Source organism: Onychomys torridus, chromosome 1, assembly GCF_903995425.1.
Source record: "Onychomys torridus chromosome 1, mOncTor1.1, whole genome shotgun sequence".
Taxonomy (NCBI): domain Eukaryota; kingdom Metazoa; phylum Chordata; class Mammalia; order Rodentia; family Cricetidae; genus Onychomys; species Onychomys torridus.
In genome coordinates, this window is record NC_050443.1 from 108,231,964 (window position 1) to 108,259,185 (window position 27,222).

General features: G+C 39.4%; 1 protein-coding gene across 6 annotated transcripts in view; it reads right to left on the reverse strand.

The window, feature by feature from the left end:
- Ate1 (arginyltransferase 1) overlaps positions 1–27,222 on the reverse strand; it is a 125,813-nt gene that overhangs the window by 21,921 nt on the left and 76,670 nt on the right. For all 6 annotated transcript variants that reach the window (XM_036195107.1, XM_036195097.1, XM_036195078.1 and 3 more), the window contains one exon: positions 3,980–4,100. In XM_036195107.1, coding sequence (XP_036051000.1) covers positions 3,980–4,100 — 121 coding nt within the window. The remainder of the gene's footprint in view (positions 1–3,979; positions 4,101–27,222) is intronic.

Consider the following 27,222-nt stretch of genomic DNA (forward strand, 5'->3'; position numbering starts at 1 on the left):
ACTTTTTATCTAATCCAAAGAAAAGTAACACAAGCAACCACAGAAGCATGACACATGACCCTTGTTCTACTGGATAAAGCATCCACAGATCCATTCACAGGGAAAAGCAGTGGAGAGCATGAGACATTTGCTCTGCTGCTGAAGCAAAGACCCTCTCGCTCTAGTTCTCAGTCCCCGTCCCTGATTAACCCCAGGGCCTTGTGCATGCTGGGCAAGCATTCTGTCACTGAGTGACATGTTCACTCCACATCTCAGCCACATTTCTACAAAGGTTCCCAGAAATTTTTTTTAAAAGAATGGTTTAAGGAAAAAAGGTAAAATATGGGATAGTGCGATGGTTTGGCTTGCCATAAAAGCCTGACCCTGAGTTCATTCCCTGAGTCCGTCTAACGAGGGACACAGAACTGACTCCATGAAAGTTGGTCCCTGACCTACACACATGCCATGGTATTTGTACCCCATATACGCATCATACACACACAATAATAATATATAAAGACTTAAGAAAGCAAAGTGTAACTGTGGTACTGGGTTATTTTAAGTCTCTATATAAACAATTTCTGATTTTAAAAACAATGGGACATTATTTTCCTTAAAAGTTATTTGAGAAACTTCTAAACTTATTTCACTGGAATAGGTAGAAGTTCTAAACTGGAAACAAAATACCTGTCTACAACAAGAGAATTTCTTTAGAGTTGCTAGAAGTTAGACAGTCAACTCTTACCCACATAGTACAATAACACAGTAAATACAAACAAAGGGTTTGTCGAACAGGCTAGATATTAAACAATCATAAAACCCAAGATGAGGAGGAAGGGGTTGGGGAGCAGAGGCTGACAAGAGTACTGGGGATGGGTATTTCAGAGTCTTACAGCAATGTAGGGTGGGAGAACATGATATTTCTGTGACAAGGGACCATTGATGGACCTTGAAACCACTTTTACAGAGCATAATGAGATCAGCTGAAGCACCTTCTGGAGGCACTTGAACCACAGAACATCTGGGTGAGAAAAGACTTGGTGATTAAAAAACAGGCCAGCTAGCAATATTACTCACATCAGGCACTGTGTTTTTTTCCGAGTCAGAGTTTGGGTCATGTAAAAATAAAACTGGCCCCAGAGAGGAGGAGAGTTTCTCACAGTTTGCCATTTAAACCTCCAATGACCATGTTTCACAGCAGGCTCAATATATTCCAGCATGTAACTGCATTTTAATTTCCTAAAACCACAGGACATAAGTGTGATTTCAAATAGGGTCTGGACTGTGACACTCAATATTGATAAAACTATACAATATTCTCTTCAAAGCGCCAAAGACATAACACATGGAAAGTGCTCTTCATTTGTTTGAAAGCACTAGTCTCAAAGAAGTTTATTCAGACTGGAAATGAATTCTAAACAATGGATAGTTAACAGCTAGAGTGTCTGCCCTGAGGAACTGAACCCAGTAGAACACAGGAAATAACATGTATGTGTCCATCACTCATCAGTGTGTCTTTTTGAGAACAGTAAGCAATGCAAGACTAAACTGTTTTTGCCATGAATTGCTTATTAGCAGTTGTTTGGGAAAGCATTTTAAAATCTATAAACTCAATGAGTATTTACTTGCATGCCCATCTCATGCATGGAAAAGACTTTTCAACTTCACAAAACCTGGAGAACCCATGATCTCTTGCATTTCTAAGTAACCTTTAAACTAGATTTAAGAAAGAGGGGAAGTAAAGTTGTGTCTTAAGTTTGAGAGCCAGAAACAAATTTAAGAACACTGTACTATTCTTATTTAGTGAGTATGAAATAATTCAACAAGATGGCCAGCAGCTTTCATCATAAGCTACTGACTTGAAGGAAGGCAATGAGGAAAGTGTTTTCCGAGGCATGGACAGTGGGTAATTATGGGCTTTCCTCTTGAACATGATTGCCTTTGGCTATGGACCTCACACCAAAGCTGACTGACAAATTCAATGTTTGTTTTAAAGCAACATTATCTGTTTGATCAGTAGAGTATAACTTAGAATGAAATAATCCCATTCTGATTAACAATTTAAGGTGTGGGATTTAAGTTCTGGCTAGAAAACCTGGGGCGAAGCCAGAGTGCCTGGCAAATGAGACAGCTGGGCCCCTGTGGTCACTCTTCAGATTCTAAGGTACTAAGACGTTTCACTCATGATTTCATATCAGCTTTCAAGGTAACAAAATATATTACATATGCCAATTTCATAAAACAACCAACCCACTGGTGAGAAAACCTGGTCATCTCAGAACTGAGAGAGGAACACACTTCTTTCCTCGGCCCTCCTTCGCATTTGACTTCATTTACTCATTTCCCTGCTGCAGGGCTTTGCGGCTCCTTCCTTCTGGAGTCTAATGAAGTCTGCTTGAGCATCACCTCAGTGGCAGACTCTGGGAAGACTCAAAGCAAATAAGCACAATTTGGAACACCAAAGGACTTCAGTCTGGGGAAGCTGCACACAGCGGCAATAATATAAGGCATCCCAAGAGCATCAAACTTGTGCCAACTTAAAAAAGCCATGGTCCGATGTCCTTTAGACAAGAGGCGCTTTACACTTTTTTGTTTTGCTTTTTCAAGACAGGGTTTCTCTGTGTAGCTTTGTGCCTGTCCTGGAACTCACTCTGTAGACCAGGCTGGCCTCGAACTCACAGAGATCTGCCTGCCTCTGCCTCCCGAGTGTAGGGATTAAAGGCATGTGCCACCACCACCCGGCTTGTTTTACACTTTTGAGTGGCACTCAGATTCCAGGGAGGTAAACAGGACACACATTTAGTTTTTCTTTTTCCTCAGAGAGAATGGGCAGAACAAATGGAAATAAATGTCAACAAAAGCGTCTGGCATAAATATGATGCAACATCCTAATTTGGAAAACAAAACCAAAACAACAGGAGCAATTCTTAATACTGGGTCTGATTTTCCTCTCCTTATAACTCACTAAGGTAGGTCTTACCATATTCTTATTAACATACATTAACTGTATACAATAGTTTCATTATGGCATTTTTGTATATACATACAATACTTTGATCAAGCATGGAGGTCCTATTATTATATTTTGTTTTGTTTCAGACAAGGTCTCATATTGCTCAGGCTCACCCCAAACACACAAGACAGCTGAGGCTGACCCCGAATGAGTGACTCTCCTGCCTTTAACTTACAATTGCTAGGGTTCTGGGTATATGCCACCACACCTGACACTTATTATTTTATTTCATTTTTCGAGACAGGGTTTCTCTGTGCAGCTTTGCACCTTTCCTGGAACCTACTCTGTAGAACAGGCTGGCCTTGAACTCACAGAGATCCACCTGGCTCTGCCTCCAGAGTGCTGGGATTAAAGGTGTGCACCACCACTGCCTGGCTTTATTTTTATCCTAATAATAAGTAAGGAATCTGAAAGTAGGGAAGCTTCTTGGTTGCCTAAAAGCACATAATATACCTATTGGTCATGAAACCAGGGTCTTAACTTGGGGCTGTTCTTTTGGTGTGTATATATATTCATTCAGAGAATAATAGTAAACAAAATGTGGTGGAGGCTATTCTAGGCAAGGAGTGGAAGAGGATGTAGAAAAGGAGACACAGCAGATATAAGAAGAAAGTGTCAGTACAAAAACTTCATACAATAATTGTTCCCACAACACTGTTCTACAACCTCACTTAGTTCAATTGCTCAACATTTCTGTCTTTACACTGGTCAACTAAGCAAACTAGTAGACAATTTTTATATTGTGATAATTGCTAAAGAATAAAAGATAAAGACAACAGCCCTTAAAGTATGTGAAAACTAATCCAACAGGAAAAACACAGGCAGCAAGCAGCAAGAGCACACATCATTTCTTAACTCTCTTGTCGTCCCCCCCCCCCCACCCCGCCACACACACACGATATCTGCACACAGTGTACACTATATTAAAAACGACAAAGAGCCACAAAAAGGATAAAGACGTCCAGCTGGGCTCTGCCCTAGACATACCTGCTTGTGGGTCCTGGTTGAGACGGCAGTACTTGGAGTTGTCAAGAGAAGGCAGGCATTGCTCAATGGGCACCCAGACATACGTCTCAGGACACAGCAGATCAGAAGGTCTATACTGACCCTAAAGAGAAGGGAAGACAAAAGGCACAGACATTACAAACACTAACTCCTGAGTTCTGAGGTTCCACGGGGCAAGGAAAGCTTTGCCATATTTAGAGAACACATATGTAATACAAGACTCTCTAACAGTGACACATCAACATTTAGCAGGCTATATTGATTCAGAAGTTAAGTTTTTACTCTTTTGGAAGAAATGAAATTGTCTTTGAAAAGCTAGTGAGGAACAGAGCAAAGCTTCTTTGCATATATTTGAGAACCACACAAAGCCATATAAGCAAATTTGTTTTCAAAAGTATAACTTTACTGTCCTTAATCACTGATTTTTTAGGTTATAGACTCAAGACTGATAATATTCAGTCCATGAAAATGTTTTAAAAAGTCTTAGTAATTAATATACACCTACTAATAATCTAGTGAATCTGCAATGAAAAGCTTAAAAAAACAGAAATTCTAATAAAACTTCTGTAATAATATAAATTCAGAAATTCTATTTTAGAAAAATATGTAGATCAGTTACATACTTCAAGTGTGCAACACTATACAATATTTGCTGAAGTAAATAAGTCATTATCCACTTATGGATAAATACATAATTAAGAAAGAATGATACCAACTGTAAAAAGCATTAGTGAATTTTTTTCAGAAAACCAAAGCTTTTATGTTCTCTGAGCTTGGTTCCAAATTCCAAATGTCTGAATATTAAAATTCAAATGTGATATACAAGTTAAAATCTAGTGTTGTAAATTTTTTACAATCCCGTGTAAGAAATTACTTCAATATCAAGAACAATCCAACCTAATTTTTCTTGTATTTACTCAATGGCCTCAACAAGATTTTTTTGAGCACTCTTCACTTCCCCTACTGACTAAGTGTCCCTTGCTAAATTCCTATATCTAATGAGTTCTCAGCTTGTCATGTGCCAGGGCCACTTAGTTTTCAATACTAAAATTTCATGTTATGTTTTACTCTTTGGTAAATCTAATCTCTCATTTGCACCATCTTCTCCATTTTGCTTTATTATCCTAAAATTTTCAATCTGGTGCAAAAATACAACCAACATGATTTTAAAAACGAATAAAAATTGAAGAGCATATTTTCATGTAGTGAAAGAACTTTTGAGAACCCCCAAGAATATCTAGTGAGAAAAGTGTGTTAAAAAAAACAACGAAAATCCCAACTGTCCAAACGATCCTATTCTCTAACTTGAGGTTGAGTCAAGACAAACATTGGGAGTGAAGGTAAGTAGACCTCCCTCACGTGACTCTGAGTCCTGAAGGCTGAAGTAATGGACTTTCCCTTTAAGCACAGTCCTTATGTACACAGAGATTCATGAACAAACACCTGGAACGAGGGTCTGAATCTAACAACACTGACTAAAAGACTCAGTGAGGCAGCAGGTACTGGCACAAGAAGGTGACCAAAGTCGTGCTTTTAGACAGCTGGCAATGAGTCCACTGGAGTGACAAAGGTGCACCCACTTTGGGTCCACAGAAATTATATGTGACAGGCACAAGTTCTCAAAGCACCTGGGTTCTCACAATGTTCTCTGAAGGTCATGTTCACTCATATCAGAGTTCTACATTTACTTTTAATGCTTTAAACATTTACCTCACTAAAAGATCAGAAATACATTTTGACTTCTTCATATCATTTGAAATCAAATTTGCCAATTAAACACTATTCTCCAAAGTATAGGCTTTTTTCCATGCTTCAAATATTCTCTCAAGCCATCAAAGAATGCAGTTTTATGGAATAAACTACTGCGAAATATTGTGCTTTCTAAACTAAGCTGGTTAAGTTATGTGACTGAAGTGTTTAGAGCTCAATTCCGAGTCACCATCACACAAACGAAAACCACAGGGATGTGAAAGCTACCCTGCCTGTGCCCTATTGTAAGAAAAACGAGAGATGTTTGTATTAGGAATGTAATTACTTAAGGATTTGGACATACTTTCCCGGGGTCAAAAGAAAAAATATTTAATCAACCTCTAAGTATACTCATTCAGATTGAACAATGAAGGAAAAGCAGATTAATTCTTTCCTAGGGTGCTGACTTTGGGGTAAATGAGAAATGTGAGTTACCACAGCTTTCTGAAGTAGTCAGAATTTTGAAAATGTAACATCTTTGACAGCTTATTCTCCAGCTTTTTGAGGAGTTCTTTCAAAGTGACGAAGAGTTCAGAAGAGAAGTGACTATAGTCTGGCTGCTACAGAAGAGTTCCTAGTTACTCCAAATAGAGCTGTAATACTCGGTAATTGTCTTTTTAGTGAAAACTGCTTAAGGCTACTTGGAAACCCCAAAGCCACCCAGGAAAAAGAGAGAGATTACAACATGGCCAAAGAATATTTCAGTCAATTTTAATAGGTTGTCAGAGAATAAGAGTTTAGAAAATGTTGGTTAAATCTAAAACACTGTGTCAGGACAACCCCTCCAAACCCTAGCTGAACACATTTCCTGCTCCACATCTATTAGAAAAGACTATCCTCCGGAAGGCAGACTGTTTGCTTTGGTTTTGGTCAATGCAATGAACAAAGGCATTCTTCTCACTTACATGCTTTAGACCATAATTTGAAGATCATTACCATATTGGTCTGATTTTCCACCCTATCAAAGAGCCACCAAATAAATTATGTAAAAAATGCATTAGTCTAGCAAAATAATCAGAATTCAGCCTAAAAACTACATTCGTTTTTGATAACCAGAGGTTAAAATATCTCATCATCGTGGCCGGAGTGTTGGCTTGGTGGTTAAGAGCACTTGCTGCTTTTCTAGAGGACCTCAGTTCAATTTCCAGCACCCATGTGGGGGCTCACAATTATCTGCAACTCTAGTTCTGGGGGTCCAACACCCTCTCTAGCCTCTACAGGCAGAGACATATATACAGGAAAAACACTGATAAACATAAAATAATTAAAAAACTATCTCACTTTCACATCCTACTCAACATGTACGTAGAGTATGTAAAGTATGGCAGTAATCTGTCAGTAATAATAGACTTTAAAATAAACTGATACCTTACTACTTCCAGTGAAACACAGCATACAGCACTTAGGCATTTTCCACCAGTTAAGACATATCTAGTTAGAAATCTGAATTTCTAAAGGCAAAAAATAGTGTCTGGTGATATGAAGCAGCAGCAAGAAATGATTCTAGCAAGCTCCAAGCATCAATTTTGTCATGTTTGTACTGATTGGATTCATAAACTATCAATCTCCCCCATTAACACAGGGTCCACTGTTTCTTTACTTTTTCAAAGCTGTACAGCCATCATCCCTGTGTATTTCTATCAAATCCTAAAGAAACCTTAGACTCATGAGCCCCAATGCCTTACACTCCCACAGTGTATAATCCATTTAAAAATGGAAGGTCTGGGGGCTGAAGAGACGGCTTAGCGGTTAAGAGCACTGACTGCTCTTCCAGAGGTCCTGAGTTCAATTCCCAGCACCCACATGGTGGTTTACAACCATCCGTAATGATATATGGTCCCCTCTTCTGGCCTGTAGAACACTGTACACAAAATAAATAAACAAACAAACAAATAAATAAATAAGTTTTTAAAAAATCTAGAACACTTAAAAAAAAAAAAAAAAAAAGGAAGGTCTGAAAGTGGGTAATGGAGCCACCATCAAGCCTGGTGGCCTGAGTGCATTCTAGAATCCACATGGTGAAAGGAGACAACCAACCTTCACAAATTGTTCTCTGACTTCTACACACATACTATGGCATGCATGAATCCTACCCCGCCCCCAACCTCTGCCCAAAATGTTTAAAAAAATGTAGTTAAAAATAAATAGTGTATTATTTCCTCATACTGCCAGGCATATTTTATTTCCATGCATGCTTGATTTGCAGCAGAGCCTGTGGCACAGTCTACAAAGCCCTAGATGATTTGGTCATCACCTTTTCAACCTGGTTTTCTGCAATTGCATCACATCAGTTAGGCTACACTGGTTTCTTTGTAGCCCCTGGAACATGCCATAACTGTGTACTCCTCAGGGCTTCTCCATATGTCTCTCTCTGGACTGAGTTATTCTTATGCCTGTTTTTTTGTTGTTGTTGTTGTTTGTTTGTTTGTTTTTAATCTGTGTGTACATAGTAGAAGGGACTAAACCCAAGACCTTTACGCATGTTATACAAAACCTGTACTAAGGAACAATATGAAATCCCTGGCCTTCTTTTTTCTTTATTTTTAAAAAGAATTTTTTTAATTATGCAACAGGGCCTCACTAAATTATACTGGGAAGCCTTGAACTTAAAACCCTGTTTCATGCTCTTGAGCAGCTGGAATTACAGTCCTTTACCACCAAGCTCAGTCTTATCTACTTTAAGTTTTTCTCAATGTCACACTCTCAATGAAGCCTATCAATCCTTCTTACTATTTTTCACCTGTAGGGCATATCAACACTCTTGTTTGTTTTTGTCAATCTGTACCTATCTAAAACTTCTTGTTATAATGCAGGGTCATAGATTTTATTTTCAGCCTGAGCTTATCACTGATGTTCAGTAAACAATGAATCTAACACCACATTCTACCTTTCTTTTTTATAAACACAGTGGGTGTTCTGCTTTATGTACTAATATAACATGCAGGAGTCAATCAATATTTGTTGAATTCATACTCTGGATGCAGCTCTACCATCCCTGTATTGTATAAAACCAGCTTCTTATCCTTTAGAAAGCCCAAATGCTGAAAGGCTAAGTTCACTATCATGACAGGATCTATAAACGTCACTGAAATTAAAGAGGTTTCATATTCAACAAAGTTAGAAACTACTCCCTCCTGTCAATTTCACTTTTTCTCTCAAAGCATTTATTTTTAGAAAATCTTGCATTTTCTTTTCCAAAAAGAGCATGGCTTTTCCTATTAAGCTTCACTTAAATAAAGACAACAGAAGGAGAGGGTAACATGCAACTTGAGGAAGAGCCTTTTCCTTTTCCTTTTTTTTTTTTTGGAGCTGAGGATCAAACCCAGGGCCTTGTGCTTGCTAGGAAAGCGCTCTACCCCTGAGCTAAATCCCCAACCCCGCCACCTCATTTTTGTTGGTAAGGATGGTAATGTTTTCTCCCTGTGTTGGTTAAGAGCACAATCCTCAGGCTAAAGAGACAGCTTAATGGTTAAAAGCATTTGCTGGAATTCCAGAGGACCTGGGTTCAATGATCAGCACCCACATGGAAGTTCACAACTGTCTATAACTCCATTTCCAGAAGATCCAACACCCTCTTCTGACCTCCGCAGGCCCCAGGCACACACATGGTGCAAGACATAGACGTAGGCAAACACCTATACACATAAAATAATAAAATTTAAAGAGCATAATCCCCATATTATCTGAATCAAATCTTGTGACAACTTTAAAAGTAGAGAAAATGGCATTCTTTCTTTTTGGTGGTGGAGGCAGAATACTAGGGATTAAACCCAGGACCGACGCATTGCTAAGACAAGCACTCTACCCTTGAGCTACATTTCCAGATCTCAGACATTACTATTGTAGAAATAATACAGCAAGATCATGCAATGTCAGTGATGAGCTATGAACTATTCTATGTTTCCTTTGTCATTCCATAGCTTAATCTAAAATTATTCACAATTTTTCCACATAATTTACAAAATAACCTCTAGATCTTAAACTCAAAGCCAGTTCAATACATGCACTTGGCATTCAACAAAAGAAGATAAGTTGAGTCTTCCCATATGTCCATTACCTATGAGGAAAGAGGAGGCAGCTGTGTCCAGTGACTTGCTGGACAGTGGCCCAACAGTTGTACTGAACAGAATGAGGACTATACACAAGCTGCTGGTGAAACTCTAAGGTTAAAGACCCAGCTTTCTCTGAAGCAGCAGCAAATGTCCCTAAGCATTATGTCTTAAAGGCTAAGTAGCATCCTGGGGAGGGGGATCAGTGACAAGTCCTCACCAACAGCAAATATAGATCGAAGACTTGCATCACTGCCTCTCTCTGGCATTCCAAATCTATGTACATGAAAATTCCATCAAATAGGAGATGAGAAGTGAAACAACTGTTTCATCTTTACAGCTAGTTATGTGGTCCTGTGTCTTCATGGTCTGAGCAAGCTTCAAAAATAAATTTATCATTAGCTTTGCACTTAAAATGTTAATGTTGAATTAGTTATTAAGAATAATTCCATCTTCTCTCTGAAAATTTCCATACAGTCAAATTCTTTGCCACTACCTTTCCTCTTAATACAGACTGACAGATTTGAAGCAAGCTTCAAGCTCATGAATGGATCCATATATAATCTGGTATTATCTGGGGAAATATTATGAAATTTGGGGCTTTAAATTGGCATTATGCTTTCTTTCATCTTGTTTCATCTCCTGTCTTCCCAGATTTCCATCAAAGCACTGCTTACAACTGAATACACAATTGATCAAAAAAAAAAAAAAAAATCAAAGAAAGTTGTAGTCTTTGCATTATAATGGAAAATGCCCTAAACAATCTAAAACAAAGCAATAAAATGAGTAAACACTCCTCTTTAAATAATCTACAATGTTAAAAGAACTATTCTCTGATTATACTAAATCCAGAAATATATTGTTTTAATTTCTAAAGGCTTTAACATCTTTTCAATTTTTTCGTTTTGGCCTTTGGAAGATGAAGTATGTGAACCCTTATATATTTGGGGGCCACGAGTGCTCGAAAAACTGAGATGTAAAACTCCTCTTTGAATGTTGCATTTTTCTTTATGAAAGTTCAAACATTTAAATGAGAAGTTATTTCTTTAATTAAAGTTAAAGGATTTGAGACTTTGTTATTTTTCTCAGAAAAAAAAAATCAGAGAAAAGTAAAGAAATGCTTTCATATGATATTCACCCAAGTTACATTCTTAGCTTTTAATTGGAAACATCTGGGGATGGGCTTGGCAGATTGCAATAAAATTGAAGTTACCAATTCACACCCTGCCATTTTGAGGGTATTTTGTTTTTACAGTTTTCAAATCAAAACCAAACGGACTTTCCTTTGAACTCTGGTCCCAAACCAAAGACCTTTATGAGATTTTACTTTCAAGAATACTTTGTCAATATTTTGTGAAATGGGAAGGATTTCATGAGCATTTGAGAACAGGCTAAACTAGCAGAGTTTGTTTTGAAAGTTAAAGTGAAATTGAAATTTAAGTATATAAAAAAGATGAACTCACTGAACATGCACAAACCACTCACTCCCCTGCCCCTGACTGAATACTAGTGGCAAGGTACACAAAAGAAGTCTCAGACTTTTCAGTCTTTTATCAGGTAAAACATATTGCTACCCCACTTTCCACAATAAACCTATTGACTTTACTAACACCAATTGCTCTAACACTACCTAAGCAAAAATATTTCAAAATGACCCACTAGAGTGGGCTGCACTGCACGGCCCACCCCTCAGGTCAGAATTCAGGCTTATTAAATCCAGTCCCTTCCCTGAAAGACAACACCAATGGAATCCCATCCTCAGAGCACTGCAGCAGACCCTTGCTCCTGACTTTGTTACATAAACAGAGATTGACTTTATCAGTCCCCAAGAGAGGGCTTTAGACGTAACTCGAGCTGCTCTGTTCTCAAGAACTGTGGCTGTGCCACACTCAGCTGGTGAGTACACTAGGGCCAGTACAGACAAAAGGCCTAAACATCTGAATCCATTTGTGCACCCCAATTCTGAACACCAACAGATGGACTCCATGTGCTGCTAGACTAAGCTTTGAAATTTTAAAAATACATATTTTTCCCCCTGACAAACAGAAAGTAATGGTATTTTGTGGTTCTTTAATTAAAATCCAAGGGTTCTCAAAGGCTCCAGGACTAACTTTAAAGCTGCTTTAAGACTGGGCTATTTATTTTGCTTTTGGCAAATAATAGAGAATAAAGATTCTAATTCAGTTTTAATCACAATCTTTGCTTTTACTTTGGAAACCCTGAGTTAATCCTTTTTCTTCTGGAAAATACAAAGGAAGCTTGTGAAGAGAAGATTCAGAGAGTCAACTTACAGTGCAAATTTAATTTTAACTGAAGGGTCACAAGTTGAAAAGGATAAGGAAAAAAATGAATGAATCAGGACAAAGAAAATAATATTCAGAGAAAAAAGTAAAATTCAAAGCTGTATTTTCTGTTAAAGATACACGAGAGGGGTGGGCAGGGAGAGGAACTGATTCACCATGCTGGGGAACAGAGTTCATTCAGGTGTTTATCTGTTTTTTTTAGGCCTCGAAATAGAACCCAGAGGTCCTTGGTCTCCACTACCTCAAAAAAGTCACTGTCACGTGGCCAGCAGTGAGGAGATTTTCAAGATCTCATCAAATGCATGATCCCACTGTAACCAACAGGACCATGCCGTGTGGATCCTTGCCTGCAGCCCTTTACTGGCTCCCCAGTATCCACAGCAAAGCGGGACAATTTCTTTTTAAAGTAAAGTGCTTGAAGGTGTTTATGTGAAAACTGTGATTTTACTTAAAGCTGGTAAGGAATTATACAAGATGAAACCCACCACAAACTGAAGAGCCTGAATTTTATTTCTCACAACACTATCTGCCTAGATGTCTATAAAGTAATTCGTATTGTTCACATGTTCCCTAAGGAACTCACACATATTCCCTAAGGAACATCCACAGGGTACATATGTATCCAGACCTCCAGTCAGAGCTCCTCACATAAATCAGGGATGCATCTGAGCACAAGGCATTAGATAAGGTTTCCAACTAGCCTCTTATCTGGGACACACCAGCCCAAGGGCACTAATAGTTGGATACTAGCTAGCTGCTACCTGGTGCCCTCTCATTTAGTATGAAAGCCTATTCCACTTCTGAAACCAAATCCAACTACTGCTTACTTTTTCTTTACTAAGACCTTTTTGGATTCTCTCACTTCACTGCTGTCACTAAAATCCCTTCCATGGAGACATAAACAATGTCTATCCCTCCTCCTAAGGTACCAATAACAAACCAAGGTTCAATTCTCTGGAGAATTGCATGATGATGTATTGCTGTGATTGGTTTAATAAAGAGCTAAATGGCCAATAGCTAGGCAGAAGAGAGTAGGCGGGATTTCTGGAAAGAGAGAGGAACTAGAGAAGAATCTAGGCACATGGGGAACATCAGTGAGACACTGAGGAATCAGACATACAGAATGAAGGAGACGTAAAAAGCCATGTGACAGAATATAGATTAAAAGAAACAGGTTAATTTAAGTTTTAAGAACTAGATGGGAATAAGCCTAAGCTAAAAGCCAAGCTTTCATAATTAATAATATGCCTCTGTGTCATTTTGGGAGGCAGCGGTTCAAGAAAATCTGACAAAAAAGCTTGTTACAATTGGTGCCCAATGTGCGGAACATAAATCCACATAGGACCTGAGAAAGCTGAAAAAAAGATTTCTCAAAGTTCTCAAGCTTCACACAACCCTGAGCACAAACACCTGCCTGCAGCAGCAACAGCACCACAAACACCAGTTTCCCAGAGCTAGGATGATTAGGCATGGCTCCCAATGCTGCCTGCTGACTGGAAGGGGTGGAGTCAGCCTCCAGTGCCATGTGATAACTAGCCACTTGGCAATGATAGCCTAGCAGTTTAAGGTCTGGCTCATGTGCTCAGACTAATACTGCAGACATACAGAGAGCCAAGTCCAGACAGAGAAAACCTCTGAACAGGTATGCTTGAAACTGTGCTTAAAAAAGACAGTCATAGCAAAAAATAGTTTAAAAATGATAAAATCTTTAAAGAAAGAATAAAGTAATATAAAAATAATAAAAATAAAAAGCCATATAAGGATGGGAAACACAAAGGGTGCATGGTTGACTTTGAATTTTTGAATGCTAATGAGCCAATGACAAATGCTGCTGAGAGAGTGGACTGTGGGAAAAACTACTGCATTAAACAACCTATATATTTATGGATGTCTTAACTTTAGAGTGTAAGTCAGAAAATGTGTTGCATTGTGAGATAGGTTATGCTTTTGTTTCCACGGAAAATATAAAGCTATGGATTCCTTAAAAATTAATAAAGGTCAGATTTGACTGAAGGAGACCTCCTGAAAATCATGGCTACAGACATGAAGGAAGAAACCAAGAAAAATTACAAGACAGGTAACATACATACTGATCCCTCTACTGTGGGAACAGCTCTGGGACTGGATGAGAGATGATAAATCTTGCTAGCTACAGAGTCCTCATGACTTATTATTACATGCCATCATTTCATATGCACAGATGGAGATTTATATTACAGTTTGATTATACAGCCCAAACAAACTTGTAAAGTTGAAAGATGCCTTTTAACCTGCTCAAACACAGAGCAGAAAATCATTTTTAGCTGATTTGTACACACCACACATTCCATACTTGTGTGACTGCAGATATGTAAGTTACCTTTAAAAGTTTGTGTGTTTTCAGAACAAAAAAACCAAAAGACCAGACATCAATGAAGACAAATAGCCCAAGTGATTGAGCTTCTCAGAATGCCTCTATTGCAGTTTCTTCAACAATGGGTATCCAGAACAACTTTAAAGTGGCTAGCTGAGATGGTCCAGCCTCACAGACTACTCCAGCCAGGACTTCAGATAAGCCTTGGACTTTCCCATTATGCAGAGACTGGACAACAAATGATACAGCTAGCTCTCCCAGGACTTGACAATTATCCCAATTTTCTCAGGGTCCCCAAAAGATGCCGTCACCCACAGAAAACAGGAAGCAGTCTAGAGAACACGATGCCCATATTCCCGAGAGGTGGAGTGGATGTTTTTTGGTTGCTTTGTGGGTTATAGATGTTTGTCATTGTTTAGGGGGTTGGTTGAAAGTTGTAATTGGTCATGGTCAGGAAGGAAAACTAAACAAAGAAGGTTAGATTTGGGGATCTTTTTCTAAAAACATAAAAAAGGAGGATACAGGAATGATAGGATAAAAGGGTGGATTATTGAATCTACTTTTAAACTAAAAAGCAACTATTAATCTCAAATGTTTTACAGTGGTATGGATTTATATTGATACAAATTTAAGGTTATTTTTGTTATACTATATATATGTTCCTACTCTTGTTTAAGGTATTGTGCCTATGTAGCTCATTTAAAAAATGTAATATAAAGTTCTAGTCCTTGAAAGCTATTATTACAAACTATTTAGGATAATTAAAAAATGAAGGTTAGTAGTTAGTCATCTATAACAATCAAATTCGTGGGCATGTTAGGTATGTTTTCAAGGTCAGAGACATATTTTAGATAAATGGTCTTCAAACATTTCAGAGACCTACAGAATATGGCATTTAAGATGTTTTAATAACATAAGGCTTTTCATGACAGTGAGATATGTCCCCTCCTGGCAGCACCAATTTACTTCAAAAAAGGATATTGGGCATCAAAGAACCTCCACATGGAGTTTGTTTTCATTGTGGCAAAGTTAACCACTGAGCAAGAAACTGTCCTTGTCTTGATTGCTGACAGCATGCTGTCCAAACTGGATGAGCAGGACACAAAACAAGGTGACTGCCAAATTTTGCCAAGACCAGGTAAGACATTCTTAGTCATCATGGCTTGCTCAGCCTGCTTTCATATAGAACGTAGAACCACCAGCCCAGAGATAGCTCATTTATCACTAATTTAAATAAAAACCAACCAGGTTGGGGGGTGGGCAAGAGGGAGAATATTGAAAGAGACTACTGAAAATGGGGAGCATTTCAGGGTCAGGTAAAAACCTGGCACAAATACTGTGAAATAATCCTCCTGTACACTGTAAAGATTTGTCACTCAAATTGGTTTAATAAAATGCTAGTTGGCCAGTAGCCAGGCAGGAAGTATAGGCAGGGTGACCAAACTAAGTATGATAGGAAAGAGAAGGGCAGAGTGAGGAGTCACCAGCCAGACACAGAGGGGCAGGGGATAAATGTGCCATGCTAATAAAGGTACTGCCACGTGGCAGAGCATAAATAATTAATATAGGCTAACTTAAAATGTAAGAGCTAGTTAGAAATAAGCCTGAGCTATTAGCCGAGCATTTGTAAGTAATATTAAGCCTCCCAGTCAATTATTTGGGAAACAGCTGCCAAGTATTTGGGAACAGGCTGGTGGGAGAGAAATGTCTGATTACACACAAGGGAATCTGCCAGGAATCTATAAGGATAATCCCAGCTAAGATTCTTAGCAACAGTGGATATGTAGCCTGAATTAGCCATCTCCTGTGACCAGATTGGTGCCTACCCCAATTGTCATCAGAGTGGTGTCATCCAGCAACTGACATAAATAGATGCAGACCCACAGCCAAACATTAGGTGGAATTTGAGGAGTCCTGAGGGGAGTGGGGGTAAGAAAGGATTGTAGGAGCCAGAGTGGTTAAGGACATCACAAGAAAACTCACAGAATCAACTAACCTGGGCTCATCGAGGCTCACAGAGACTGAACTGACAACCAGGGAGCCTGCATGGGACTAACCTAGGCACTCTGTATATGTCACAGTTGTGTAGCTTGGTCCCTTTGTGGGACTCCCAACAGCAGGAACAGGGGCTATCTCCCAACTCTTTTACTGGCTTTTGGAACCCTACTCCTCATACTTGGCTGACTTGCCCAGTCTTAACACATGGGGAGATACAGATGCTTTGTCTTCCTGCAATTTGTTATGCCATGTTTTATTGATATTTATGGGAAACCTGCCCTTTCCTAAACAGGAATGGAGGAGGAGTGGATTGGGGATGGGAACAGAGGAGCTGTGTGTGTGTGTGTGTGTGTGTGTGTGTGTGTGTGTGTGTGTGTGTGTGTAGGGGGAGTGACTTAGAGGAGAGGAGGGAGGGGAAACTGTGGCAAGGTGTAAATTAATAAATTTATTTTAAAACAAACAAACAAAAAACAAAGAAAACACCCTACAGCCAGATCTTATGAAAACACTTCCTCAATTGAGGTTCACTCCTTTCATATGATTCTAGCTTGTGTCAAATTTAACATAAAACCCAGCACTCTCTCCTTGACACCACATGCAAGGAGGGCAGAGTTGTGCACAACAGTTGGCAGGACACTCAGATTAGGTTCTCACGACCTCCCCCCCCCCCCCCCCCGCGTGCCCCTCAATGAAGGGACATAAACACTCAACAAGCCCAGGTGGGTTATCTTTTCGGAACAGGCACAACTGAACTCCTCAAGATGGCAGCTGTTTGCTTCTGCAGACAGTACTCTACAAATACCAACAGCCCAAACCCCAGGCTGAACAATGTTCTGCCTTGTCACTTAATGGATCCATGGTAAATGCCGACCAGTTACTAGACTTCACCCTAATGTCTTGGGCATGTCATGGTGAACTCTGCCACTTTGGGATCTCAATGGCCTTGTGATCAAGGGGAAGACAAAATTTATGGTAATCACCACATAGAAACATAAACTTATACTTTGTAATTAAAGTATGACAAATGCTACCCAGAAAAACCAAAGCAGAACAAGAGGGAAGCCTAAATCAGACACAGAGGGTAGGGGCCACTGTTCTGGAAATATCATCTAAGTTTCTACAAAGAACACTGTACAACTCAACAGTCTGTTGAGGTTCTGTCTATACACTGTTTTGCCTACAACTTCATCCTTTTTTCCCCGCAAACCCCAATGTACTATTTCCTAAATATATATGAGTTTTTGCATTTCTTGTGCCTAAGAAGGTTTTTATGGATCAAGTTTTCAATTAATACTGAAATTCTTATTAAGATGAATTGTGTTCAATTATATTTCTTAAAGAGAATCTTAAAAATAGATGGGCCTCACATCTTCCTAGTTAGTATTCTATTTCATTTTATATTTCATTTTAATATTTTGAAAAAGAAGAAGAGGTGGGAAAATTTAAGTGAGCCAGAAAAGGCTAATTATTAGTGAAACCAAGATTGGAAATGTAGTCAGAATATTCTTTTTCTGCTCAGATTCTCCAGAAAACATCAAAAGAAATAAAACACCTACACCAAGTCAGCATGGCCCTCAGCTTGTGCTCATGAAGACTGGCCAGCTAATGACACTTCCGAAATGGTTCTGTAGGAACAGATTCTTGCTTGGTTTTACTTTTCCACATTCTTTTAAAAATCTTTAAGTCTCAAGTCAAGCAAAACTTTTGAGTTCCCAACAAATAAATATATAGCTTTAATAAAGTCAGTAAACTATCTCTGAGTGTAACTGTTGTGTTTCCCAGTGCCCCAGACCTTAAAGGCCTGTTGACTGCCTAACTGAGGAAAATGAGAAGCAGGCTATCTTAACTTGTATTCATCCCAGGGGGGTGATCTTTGCTAACCATTCTTTTTCCCCCCGCCTGATGGAAAATTCGTCCCAAATGACTTCAGTAATTCCAGTTTTAGGAAAACCTTCTTTCCCTCAACTGTGCAGCACAAGGGGTCCTGGCAGAACTGACATCCTAGCCCTTTGGATGACATTAGCATTCTGTGAGCTTGGGATGGCAACAACTTTCATAGAGTGTCTGGATTTAGCACATCCAAAAGATACCTCATAGATGATGCCCTTCCTTTCTAATGATCAATTAACTATTAATTACATAGTCACTTTTATTTGTAAGATCAGGAAATCAATAGTTTTCACTGAATTTTAGTTAAATGTGAAAGCATAAACTGTGATACAAACTTCAGGAGTCTTAGATTTTAGTAAATTTCAGTAAACACTGTATATAATTATACAGCTTAGGACCCATACATCTAAACTCAATTAGCAACCCTGACAGCACAGGTAGAATTCAGTGTTTGAAACTCTTAAGAGCAGAGTTTCTCTGTCTCCATAAACGTTAGAATTACATTTATTATACTAACCCATTACAAAACCATACACACATTAAACAGAAAAAAGTCTTTAAATTCTATTTTAAATATTTGTATATGTGGTTTCTAAGTATCATTTAGGGCTTAGTTCTTAAATATATGCATATAAAGGTAAAATTTCAATGACTACCCTGTCTATGATATCTACCTTGGACTTCACACACCAAAATACATTTTCCTAAAAATTAAAGAACCAGTCATCACCTTTCCATCCAATAAGAATTTGCAGGAATCAAAACAGCATAATTATCATTTATCACATCAGAAAATTGTGGGGCAAGCATAGATACAACTGAATCTGAAATCTACAACTTCCAGATGTGAGAAAGTGTAATCCTGACAAGTTACTATTTACACAGAGCCTGAAACCATGCTATTTTTCAGAAAGATTACAGTTCTGAATTTAGAAGTTTGGGATGTTAAAATGTGTTTGGAAGCTGCTGATACACAGGTCAAAGACCTATCAGCTCCTAATCTACTGGTTTTGGTGATGCAGTATCTAAGTAACTCAAATTGGTACCAAGCACACTCCAGCAATGCTTTTGTATCATCATGAACTCACAGATCTAAAGATGCTCAAAGTGTTGGAATCCACTGCAGTTACCCCTTTTTGACACTCAATCTGTACACATTCTGGCCAGTGGGAGCCAATTTAAGCTGTCTTGTGAGTGTTTCCAACATAGCCCTAGTAGTTTATGATAGCTTCCATGCTTGCTAACTTCTTTTTATCTTCAGAGGCTATTTATTAAAAGCATCTTAACAATCCTCAGATCTGACTGTGTGTTTGTGAGCTATGGATCTGAAGACCTATCACCAAATAAGCTACGTTTGCACCCAGCTACTTCATCTTAGAGAACAGAGTGATCTGTGATCACTGGAGTGGCTTCTTTCTGCAGAAACAGCAGGAAGCACTTATACCACAGCTACAAGGAAGCACACAAGACAGAATCAAGTGTAAGTTTTCCAAGGCACTTCTACTAAAGATCTAGCCTTAAGAGAAGACAAAAAAACAAAAATCTAAAATCTAGAATGAGTCAATGGAGCACAAGTATGGAATATGAAGGCACTAAATAAAGAGGTGTTTAATTTTTCTTTCTATAACAGTTACAAAATTTTGGTGAGCATATACAATTAAATACCTTTATATTAGTAAGAATAAAAAGCTAGTATCCACTAGCACTAGCTGCTATGAATGCATCACTATACAGCCTGCTATCCACATGCTATCACATTAATTCTCCTGATGACCCTCTATAGAAGGGTAGTTAGTGTCTTCATTTACAGATACAGGCTCAAAATGGTTATACATACAATAAGGCATGAAATTAAGGTTTGAGCTCTCTGTCTTTGGGAAATACATCTTTACTCTGTTATACCTATGGTAAAATAGTTAAATTAAAATGCTTAAATTCTGTGAGAACGTACATTAGAACTTCAATGGCATTTGATTAAGAATGCAGACATACATGTTAAATGTTCACAAACTATGGAGATTATAGACTAGTGTTCAGAAATTGAAAAGGATTTTACCCCTGGGTAAAAGGTTGTAAAGTGCTGTAGGAATTTAGCAAAATCACTGTATGGGATAGATATTAGAACGAACAGCTATTTTTTTAGAAGTACACTGACCTTGAATCCTTATGGAAAACAGTGATTGTTTAACTGAAGGGGCTTTTTAGCCATTCCTGACTTTGGTCACAAGACATCAGGCACACCTAAGGCTCCTGTATTATTGTGTATTACACATGATACATAATAAAGGACTAGAATCATGGAGGCACATGATACTCTCCTTCAGTAAGACAGTAAATTAAGACTAGAGACCTTGGTATGAGGAAATACTTTGTGTAACTTTTAACAAATATAGCTTGGTACAGCTGTTTGGGGGTTCAAATCAATCAGAAGAGTCTGCATCTTTCTGCTGCCACATAGGCCTAAAAATTCATCTTGGGAATGCCTTCTTTCTTCAACCAACCCATGCTACAGGGTGCACCATGGTACACCCCAACAGTAAAGAATAAGATATTTGGTCTCAAAGTATGAGCCCACACATGTATAACTGCCTTGGGGAAAAGGCAACATTCCAGTGGAAAATATGGGAGGTACCACTTTAACCAAGTGATCTAATTCAACACCACTGACCCTGGAATAAACGGACAGGAAAGGACTCCTGACGTGAGGTCCTGGGTCTGATAAAGCATCACTTGAGTAAATTATTGTCAAAGGTGGTTAAACTCAGTAAGATTATTGGACTAGAAATATAGTTCAGTGTTAAATACTTTCGAGAACACATCAGGCCCTGGTCCAATTCCCAGCTTCACACACACACATACACACACACACACACACACACACACACACACACAGCTGCACATGAACACAAACATATACAACACACACACAAAAAGCTGAAGCATTTTTAATAGAAAATTTTGTCTATAATTAAATGAAAATGCTGTTATCTGCTGAAGCTAGAAGGTTTCTCTGGTCTTGCCCAGCCCCAAGGTCCCACAACAGCTCAGACCCAAATAAACATACAGAGGCTTATATTAATCACGAACTGAATGGCCATAGCCTATGGCTCAAGCTTCTTGCTAGCTAGCTCTTATAACTAAACTCAGCTCATTTCTATTAATCTATATGTTGCCACATGTTCTGCGGCTTTCACTGTGTGCCATTACATGCTGCTCCCTGGACAGCGGGATGACATCTCCCTTGCCTCTCCTTTCTCCCTTCACTATCTCCCTTGGATTTTCCTGCCTGGCTCCATCCTGCTCTGCCATAGGCCAATGCAGCTCTTTTTAACAACCAATCAGAGCAACACATTATTCACAGCGTAAAGGAAGACATCCCACAGCAATCTACTACTACAGAGTATGATTAACAAGGATAAGTGAGACTAATTCAAGCACAGGACACAGACTTCAAAAATGTCAATGCTGTGAAACATAAAAGCAAAGTTACAATTCCATATAAAGCGCCATTCTAAAAAATCTATAAAACATGGGCAAGGAATTTGGGAGTGTAGTTCAGTGGTAGAGCAGTTGCTTAGAATATACACAGCTCTGGGTTTAATCCCCAGCACTTGAGAGCAGGCATAAAATGAAAAGAAATCTGCAAATTTTGACTGGATCCAGGATTGAAGAAAAATAAAAGACACCATGATGATCAGGAAGTCTGACTATGGGATATCAGCCCTGTCTGCATTACTCCAAGCATATTACATTTCTTCAAAGTGGTAACAGTGCTGTGGTTAACAGAAAAGTCTGCTTATTTGATCCATGCTCAAGTACTTGGAGTAAAACACAATCTCTCAAACTCACTTTCATAAAACACACATGCCTTATGTTCAATGTACTATACTGTTCTTTCATCTTTCCTGTAGCTCTGAAAGTTTCATAATTGGCAGTGGACAAATTCAAACACACACAATTTCTTTCTACTCTATCTGTGTTCTCAGAGTACTAAATTTCTGCCATGGTTTGGATATGAAGTGTACCCTACAAAGGCTCATGTGTTCCAAATTTGGTCCCAAGCTAGTAGACTGCAATTATTGAGAGTGATGGGACTTTGAGGACTCTCTTAACCAATGGATCAACCCACTGGTGGATTAAAAATTTGATGGCATTACTAAGAGATGGTATATGCTTTCAGAAGTAAGACCTAGTTACAGGAAGTAAGCCATGTCCTTGGGACCTATACCTTGTCCTAGGAATGTTTGTTTTCCCTTGCTTTCCCTCTTTCCCTCCCTCCCTATCTCTGTCTTTTCCAGAACTCACTTTTTGACTTTTTCTCTTCTCCAAAAGTATGCTGAAGAAATGCTTATATTCATCAACACCAGGGTCTTTACTCACCACACCTCAGTAATCTTCAGTTGAATTAAATATTTGCTTTTGCAAGGTACCTGTATTTTAAAAGACTCCTAACAACTATTTTATACTAACAAAATATACTTTGGAATCCTTAAAAATTTTAATAATCTTAAATTAAGTGTCTGAAGGGTTATTAAAAAGAAAGGCAGAACCCATAAGATGCCCTTAGGCTCAGGCGGGTGCTAGCCACCCCACAGGCCAGCCTGGGTCAAGGCCTGGACTGGTAAGAAGACATACTCGGGCTCACCTGATGTCTTTCAGCTCAGGCAGGTGGGTGTCATTATGATGAACAAATGTGTGGTGGAGAAATACTATAGCCAGGGTCTGAGTTGTTGCCCTTGCTCCTGTTACCATCAAAGACTGTAGGGATGTCCAGGGTTTGGCCCACCACCTGAATTCATGTGGTGTCCAAGAGCCATGCTACAGCTGTGCCATACTGATCTGAGTGGCCTGGGCTGCCACCTGGGGCCATCATCCCCAGGCTTGGGCTGCTGCCAAAGGCCATGTCTGGGTCCATAGTCCTGCTGCAGCTGGGATCTATGTTAACCTTCATGGCCCAGGTTGCCACCAAAGGCCACATGGAAGCCTGGGGTCTGGGTCACAACCTACAGCCTTGTTGAAGTCTGAGAGCCATGCTGCAGCTGGGGCCATACAGGTCTGAATGCCTGTGCTACCACACGGGGCCATGGTGTTGTCTTGAGCTGCTGCTGCTGGCCATGTCTGGGTCTGTGGCCCTACAGCAACAAGGGTCAGTGTTGATATGTGTTGGTCCTGTTACCACTGAAGGCCATGCAGATGCCCAAGGACTGGGCCGACACCTGTGTCTGGGTCTGTGTTGATGTCTGTGGCCTAGGGGACCAGAGGAATCATGTAGGATGAAATCAGAGGGCCATGCTGTGCCAGTCCCACCCTTGCCCTCAGAAAGCTGGCCCTGCCTCTCACTGGACACTGCAGCGAGAGCTCCCCGACTTCTTGAACTTGGGAGAGATAGCCCCACCCCTCATCATGGGCATGGGAGACTGGCCTTGATGGCATGGGCATAGGAGAGCTGGCTCTGCCCCTTGCCTGAGAGGGGCAGCCCAGTGGCCAGGACTATCAGCTCAGCTACCATCCAGGCCCACCTCCAGGGCCTTGGGTTGGCCCATCCTAACATCTACCACATCTATGACCTGCTGGAGTGTGCAAGGATCTCTATGACTCGGGGTGTGACCAAGAGGAGCTTCAATGAGGGTTCAGTGATAATGGTGTACCAGCAATGAACCAGCAATGTATGTGTAAGTAAAGCTGATTAAACAAAAGGGAATACTGTGTAGCACACCAAAGCTACCAATGCCACTAAGATGAATGAAGAGGTGTTGGAGAAGTGGGAAAGACAGAGGAGGGAAATTGTTTTGTTTTGTTCTATTGTTGTTGTTGTTCATTTGTTTGGCTTGATTTTGATTTTTTTTTTTTTAAGTTTTCTTTTGGGGGAGGACACTACAAGAGTGAAGGGCAGATATGGGGGGAACTGGGAAATGAGTGGAATTGGGGTGCATGATATGAAATTCCCAAAGAATAAAAAAATGTTAAAGAGGAAGGAAGGAGGGAGGGAAGGGGGAGGGGAGGAAAGAAGGGAGACAGGCAGGCTAGGGGATAGAGAGGGGCTCAGTGGTTAAGAGCACTTGCTGCTCTTCCAGAGGATCCAAAATTTGGTTCCCAACACCCACATGGTTGCTGTGGGATGTTCGGTATGCTGTGAATATGTGTTGCTCTGAATGGTTGATAAATTAAATGCTGATTGGCCAGTAGCCAGGCACGAAGTATAGGCGGGATAAGGAGAGAGAATTCTGGGAATAGGAAGGCTGAGTCAGGAGACACCAGTTCACTGTCCAGGGAGCTGCATGTAATGACACACAGGTAAAGCCACAGCACACGTGGCGACATATAGATGAACAGAAATGGGCCGAGTTTAAGTGTAAGAGCTAGTCAGTAGTTAGCCTGAGCTAATGGCCAAGCAATTATAAATAATATTAAGCCTCTGTGTGATTATTTTATAAGCAGGCCACGGGACTGCAGGGCCCAAGCAGAACCAGAGACACTTCTAGCTACACATGGTGAATCACAACTGCCTGTAACTCCAGCTCCAAGGGATCTGAAATCCTCTATCAGTCTCTGTAGGCACCTACATTCACACAGTCACAGACACATATCCATAAATAAAAATAAATCTTAAGAAAAATAGAAATGCTGAATAACCAATATTTAAATTATGAAACACCAAGGGATAGTTCAAGGTTTACTATTTCATATAGGACAAATTCAATGTATAAATATAATCTCACTTTCTAATTTGTATCTCAAGCTAATAATGTTTGTTCTAGAAACACTGTACAATTTTATTACTGAATTTCACATAGCAAACTGTCTATATAATTTGATTTTATATTTTCAAATTAATGCTAAAATGAACCATACAATATAGAACATAATGATCTTGATTTAGACATGCAAGGCCTTGATTAGCAAAGGAGTAGAATAAAGTAGGTTGCTAGCATACTGTAAAAAAAGGGTTAGCAAACTGTGTACCCTGGTCCATATTTGGTTACTTATGTAGGGCCCACAACCTAGGAATAGCTTTTATATGTTTTAATTGTTGCAAATAAATTAAAAGAAAAATGTTCTATGACATGAAAATTATAACATCATTTCAAAGTTCATAAAAGTATTACTGGGGCACAGCCGTGCTCTCCTATTAACATATAGTCATGGATGCTTTTGATAGAATGGCAATCCACAAAAACCTCAAATACAACTTGATTTTTTATAGAAAATGCTTGTTGGCCACTGTTATAAATGAATATGATTCCAGAAGGAGAAACTTCAACTTCCACAAGACAATGGGAACTCTGTAAGTCTGTTTATTCTGTGCTACTCATGAGGGTCTATACTTCTACAAACTTTTATAAATGTAAAATATGTCTCTTTAAGACATAAAGAAAAAAAAGTATCATCAATGTGAATTTAAAGATGTACAAAGCAGGTATCATTTCCATCTTTCCAAAATTAAAGTAAGACAGTGATTTTTCAGCCCTTTTCAGAATCAGGGTTTGATTGTGACAAGGAGTCCAGACAGAGGGCCGCAAGTACAAATCCCACTCACCCATCTATACAAACTGTTCAGAGCAGTGTAATGAAGGCAGACAGCAACAGTAGCTTCTAACTCAAGCACAACATGGATTCAAGAGGTGGCCTGGGGGAGGTGCAACCAGAAATTTAAGACAAATTAGCAACGAGGGCTCAACTGTGTAAACATGTGGACACAGGTATACGTGGTCACTTGCAAATCTCAGATGTATCCAGATGCAGACTCAAGGCTTATGTACTGCTTGCCAATACTGACTCGGTAGACCTTTAATTTCATTAGTTCAGGTAGTTCTGCCATGTGCCACAAGAAGGGAACTATATCTCTGTGACATTATTTCATAAAAGCCCACCAACTCAGTTTAACCAGAAGACCCACAACTCAAGATTAGGAGACCTTCTCCTGAATATCTGCCAGTACTGCTCAATTTTCAATGTCAAAAACAAAGCAAGAAAGACTAAGAAACTATCACAGACAAAAGAAGACTGGACAGACAACTAAAAAAAGCTAGTGGAGTGGATCTAGGATGGAGAGGAGCTATTAATGTAGAATGTGGTGAGATCTAAATGGACTTTAGTTAACGGTCAGGTCCTAACAATGATTTCTCTGATTTATCAAATGCATTCGGGGAAACAAACTGGGTGAGTGATTATGAGAACACTCTGGAAGCATGTTGTAGTACACACCCTTATTTAAAGTTTATTCACAAGGTACATTCTATAGTCACAGCTATGGACATTTTGTACTCCATTATAATAAAAGCAAGTGTTTTCTTTGAAGTCACCTGCTCTCATCAGTCACTCTGAGAAAATACCTGTCTAACAGTCAAGTCTGGAGAGCCAAAGACTTCATTTCTGGGAAAATGAAGATCCAAATTAAAGAGCAGCTCATTTGCATGCCCCTTAACTCCAAAGATGTCTTTCCTGGGTCAGCTTTTGTTCTCTGGGACATAGCAGAAGAGCTTGTACGTTACCAATTTTGTGACATAATCCCTGGGGTGGGGAGTATAATTTTCACTGTTTCACCAAGCTCTTTCCTCCCCACTATTCATCTTAACTTTGGGTAAATTAAGTGGTACTGGTCACACATGAGTAGCATGCTGGAAACCTGCCTTAGCTGCTGTTCCCTTAATGCACACATACTGCTGGGAGACAAAGTTGTTATAGTGGCCTTTTGCTTAGAGGACATAAATTCACTCATGATCCCCACAAGAAGCTCATATCAATATGGAAACGGTCCACAGGTACTTAATAGAGACAAAGGCAGAAATACTAGCTACACAGAGTTAGGTCCCTAGAGAGTTCTAGGCTATCTAGCAAGAGGAAACTAGGCTAGACGAAAGCTTCATGGATTCAAGCTCATAG